The following is a 5,133-nucleotide window of genomic DNA, read 5'->3' as shown; positions in this document are numbered from 1 at the left end:
CATGAGAACGGTAATCTCGATGGCAGGAAGCATGTTATAATAATAGTTTCACTTTGATGCGTCAAATATTCCAGCTTTGTTATGATAAAGGCAAATACGTACTAGGTAAATAATGGCAAGCAAGAGACCTCATCCCCACTATGAGAAGTACAAACTATGGCTTTACAAAGATGAGACCAAATAGGTGCGATTCTCAGACTGCAACCGTCGCTCCGTCAGAAACCATGCTGGTTGATCCAACAGGGGGAAAATCCTAGCCGAAAGCCTCATTTTCTAAGTGCATTCATCCTGTCTCTCAGGTAATACAGCTTAGCTCTCCTGACTTTCTTCCTGTCCAAGATCTTCATTTCTTTGATGTTTGGTGAGTAACTGAATGGAAAAGAGAAAGTCGCATCAGAAATATAATCCAAGCAAATACTTGATAGCTAATTAGGAGAAAGACATGTGGCCATTCAAACAACAATAAACTTAAAAAATCATAAATAATGGGAAGCTCAAATCAATCTAGCTAGTACTCCCTCTGTCCAGAAATATAAGATGCTTTGGATATTTCAATATGGACTACATATGGACAGAAATGAGTGAACAAACACACTAAAATGAGTCTATATACACCCAAATCAGAAAAAAGTTGGAAAATATTATAATAGTGGATCGGAGGTAGTATCATATATGCTGGCAAAGATGCAGGGGTTATATGTAATCATATGTCGATATCTTTCAAGTTTAATTCTAGTTATGCTAGGTCTAAATATTAAAAGTTGAATACATACATATAACTGCAGAACAGAGCACAAAGATCCTGAGAATCAAAAGAAAAAAAAACATATAAACTGCTACTTGTAGCATTCTTTGAATGTATTTGTTTCCACAGAAAATGCAGAACAAACAAAGAAAAGGCCACAAGGTCAGAACAATTGGGATTTGAACATAACCGGATGACGTGTTTATGGAACTACAACCTCCACTTCGAACAGGAAGCTAAAAGGGCACAAGCAGTCATGTCAATCATTCCACAAAATAGCCAAAGGGATCATATGTGCCTACTTGGTACCAGAAACTAGCTGTGCCATCTCATCATTAACTTATTTCAGGGTCATTACCTAAGTATGTACCATAGCATGGACCAGAATATAGTATGCATGGATTTACAACAAATGGAAGGACCAGATGAATCTAGTTTGATTGTTCTCATCAGCAAATGAGAAACTAGAGGAACATAAGGAAGTCGGCTGTTGGTTATCTAGCCTAAACAGGAGACAGGGGATGGGAGTGTGACAAGATAAAACTAGCAAATGCAGGAGATGGGAAAGAGTGAGGAAAACAACTACTCCCTCCGTTCACAATATAAGATGTTCTATCTTTTTTCTGAATCGGATATATATAGACACGTTTTAGTGTGTTTATTCGCTCATTTCAGTTTGTATGTAGTCCATATTGAAATATCCAGAACATCTTATATTTGTGAACGGAGGGAGTAGCAAATAGGGGAGAGTCCTCCCACAAGTTAGCCCTTGGGCCTCTCCCCCAACATCAGCAATACCAGCATGACAAAAACTTTACTACCTGAGCAGTGAGCAGTCTTCTCAGTTCTGCAAACATCCAACTAGATTTCTCACACAGGAATTACACAGCTACTGTTTCACTGGCCTTAATTTATCCGGGGATATTGTTAGGTATTTTCTTTTTGAGAGAAAGGATATTGTAAGGTTACTCACAAACAAGGGACAAGAACTCCCTGTCTGATATCCTAACGGACAGGGAGAAGTAGCCCACTAAGAACATGACGTTTAGTGGTTGTTGAATTGTTGCCAGATTTGAATAAAGGATATAACAGAACCAAGAGGTACTTCAATCTCAGCATGATATGTTCCAAGACAAAGCAGTATAAATATTTCAAAAAACAATGGAGTAGAAGAGCACATGTTTGGTTTGACTTACAGTGGAAAGACGGACTCAACTCCCACACCAGCTACTAATCTACGCAATCTGAAGGTTGTATTTATCCCAGCATTGCGCCTTGCTATCACAATCCCTTTCAATGTAGACTCTCGCCGTTTGTTCTCAGGAACTTGCTGTTTATTCACAGGATCAGTGCCAGAAATGTATCTGGAGAGCGCTAAAGCAGGAATGTGAAATGCTATACCAATCTCATCTGAATGATGCATCCAGGCTGCACATCAGGGATCTCCCTCTCCGAACGGACCTTATCAACCGCCTCTTTGTTCAAGATCTGCAAACCCAGACAAAGAATATAACAAGCAGTTTTATGCTTTTGCGGTAACATTGCGGCTACTGGATGTTATATACTTAGTAGACTAGTAGTTCCTGCAAGTAACACAAAGTTTACATTCATAATGTGCCTGGCAGTCTTGTCGGGCCTCTTGAACTTGATGCGTGGGGGGTGCTCAACCGCAGGGGAGCTGGAATCGTCCTCGTCCGAGGCAACCTCAGCACTTCCCACCGTCGACAAACCCCTCGGCATGAGAACCTCCGCGCAGAAACCAGAGGAAGCAGTCACACCATGACATGAAATGAACCGATTCTGCACGCAAAGAAATTGATCCATATGACATGACCTGGACAAATTCGAAGAAGACACAAAAGAGGACAAGAATCCTACCCCAGTTGGAGGAGTGAACCCGTAAGTGCTGAGGTGTTTGATGGCCGAGGATGGCGGCGTAGCCCCCGGCTGAGTGGCTACAGGAGCAGCAAACTCCAGGAGCCTCGCCGCAGCCCCGCGGCTTCCGGCTCGGCAGACATTCCGGAGCAAAGATTGCATCCTGAGGCCCGCACGCTGCGAAGAAATTGCGGAGTAAACCAGGGGCGGATCCAGTATAGGACATGGGTCATAATTTTTGCAAGAAATCGAAGTTAGTGGGTACTCTACAATGCTGCTGTGCTGGTAACTGTGTCAGATCCGGATACAAATATCTGCATCAGGGTTCCGGGTGCTCGGTTATGGAAAGATGAAAGGGAAGGGAAGGGCGTACCAGGTGGTTGGATGCTCGTCGCCGGCGAAGGGGCAAGACGAAGAGGGCGGCGCCGCCAGGAAAGAGAGGGAGAGAGAGGGGAACGGAGGGCTGGTGAAAGAACAGAGACTTACGTCAGGCGACGAGCCGGCCCAGGCCCAGCGGGAAACAGCGACCCAGCTCGGGGGCAGGAATTGGCCCGTTTCTCTATTTTCCGTTCTTTCTTTTCCCTGCAATCTTTATGATTATTAGTTTATTGTATTTATTTCTTCAAGAAAAATTGTAGTGGATGCATGTTTTATTAGGTAACACGGTAATTAAACATAAATATTACAGTATAAAACAATCCTCCCAATAAAGCAATACTGGATCCCATGTTCGAAAGAAAAGATAAACGTAGCAGCTTAAATAAAAGCATCAGGAAATATATGTGATTTGTTTCATAAAATAGGAAGGTATTAAATGCATCTCCAGCCTCATCATGAGAAAAATGTTCGAGCTTCATGTAAAAATTGTTCTAGCTTATACTAGTGACCATGTGGTACATCTGGTGGCAGCGGAGACAAGCGGTGAAAGGGGAAACCATACAGACCCGTGACAGAACGGCCTTGTCGATTAGGGTACTGACTACAAATTTTGTATGAGCAAATTCACCAAACCAGCCAAGCCGAAAGATAGACCGGATATGGAGGAAACCTGACTCAGGTATTGTGAAAATCAACGTGGACACGTCTTTTCATGCTGATACATTGGCCGGGGCTTGTGGAGCCATTGCAAGAGATGACCAGGGGAATTTCGTTGCAGCGGCAAGCTGGGTTTTGGCTTATGTCCCTTCGGCAGATTCAGCAGAAATTAATGCAATCAGGTATAGGCTGATCCTTGCTGCTAATATAGGATGCACCAAAATTGCTATTGAATCAGACAGCATGAATGCTCTTGAGGCGGCTGCAGACCTAGATACCTACATGGGAGGTGATGCTGCAATTATAGTTGAAGCAACAATCTTGGCGATGGAGTTTTCAACTGTTAGTTGTGTTCGATGTTGTAGGTGTTGAGTATATGTGCTATGTGCATATTGTGTATTGGGTCTACCTTCTAGTTTCTTATATAGTTGAGGCCCGTGACCCACTTTGTACATCATATATACATGCCTATGCACGAAGAGCCAGAGACGGAGGGGGGGAGCAGGGGCTAGACCCCCCTCATCGATCGGCCCCAATGAATCGATCAGCCTAATACTACTGTATGGGTCGGTTGGCGCAACTGGCGCGCACTGTAGCTCGCGAATGGGCCGGCCCATGAACAAAAGGGGCAGTGCAAAAATGTATTCGTCAGGAAAAAACAAACGCAAACGATGCTCCCGTGAGGATTCGAACCCAGATACCTACATGGGAGGTGATGCTGCAATTATAGTTGAAGCAACAATCTTGGCGATGGAGTTTTCAACTGTTAGTTGTGTTCGATGTTGTAGGTGTTGAGTATATGTGCTATGTGCATATTGTGTATTGGGTCTACCTTCTAGTTTCTTATATAGTTGAGGCCTGTGACCCACTTTATACATCATATATACATGTCTATGCACGAAGAGCCAGAGGCGGAGGGGGGGGGGGTGGAGCAGGGGCTAGACCCCCCTCATCGATCGGCCCCAATGAATCGATCAGCCTAATACTACTGTATGGGTCGGTTGGCGCAACTGGCATGCACTGTAGCTCGCGAATGGGCCGGCCCATGAACAGAAGGGGCAGTGCAAAAATGTATTCGTCAGGAAAAAACAAACGCAAACGATGCTCCCGTGAGGATTCGAACCCACACCATTAAGCTCCTATGCATGGTTGAATAACCACTAGACCAATACAACCATTCCGAAAAGATTGCAACGCGAAAAGTCTAACAACTACTCCCTCCGTTCCTAAATATTTGTCTTCCTAGACATTTTAAATGACTACTACATATATATGTAGACATATTTGAAAGTATAGATTCACTCATTTTTCTCAGTATGTAGTCACTTGTTGAAATGCCTAGAAAGACAAGTATTTAGGAACGGAGGGAGTATATTTTAGCCGCGCTCTTGAGAAAAATGGAATTTCTTTTGAAAAGAAATCTGAACAAATTTCGAATGTCCACAGATTTTAAAAAACATCACGAATTAAAAAAAAGT

General features: G+C 43.3%; 1 protein-coding gene across 2 annotated transcripts; it reads right to left on the bottom strand.

Annotated features, from left to right (window-relative positions):
- Positions 1-16: 16 nt before the first annotated feature.
- LOC125509312 (50S ribosomal protein L19, chloroplastic-like) lies at positions 17-3,145 on the bottom strand. 2 transcript variants are annotated; one of them, XM_048674359.1, is made up of 6 exons: positions 2,994-3,144; positions 2,624-2,797; positions 2,351-2,545; positions 2,147-2,233; positions 1,942-2,075; positions 17-369 (listed from the first exon to the last, which is right to left on the bottom strand). In XM_048674359.1, exons 2-6 carry the CDS (start codon positions 2,780-2,782, stop codon positions 267-269), a joined length of 678 nt encoding a protein of 225 aa, XP_048530316.1. In that variant the 5' UTR covers positions 2,783-2,797; positions 2,994-3,144; the 3' UTR covers positions 17-266. The 2 variants fall into 2 exon arrangements, with proteins under 2 accessions (XP_048530316.1, XP_048530253.1); XM_048674296.1 differs by having other exon boundaries at positions 2,351-2,797; positions 2,994-3,145.
- Between the last annotated feature and the right edge of the window lie 1,988 nt (positions 3,146-5,133).

The sequence above is a fragment of the Triticum urartu genome, chromosome 1 (assembly GCF_003073215.2).
Source record: "Triticum urartu cultivar G1812 chromosome 1, Tu2.1, whole genome shotgun sequence".
NCBI lineage: Eukaryota > Viridiplantae > Streptophyta > Magnoliopsida > Poales > Poaceae > Triticum > Triticum urartu.
Note: the sequence above shows the minus strand (reverse complement) of the source record. Positions and strands in the feature narration are given on the sequence as shown.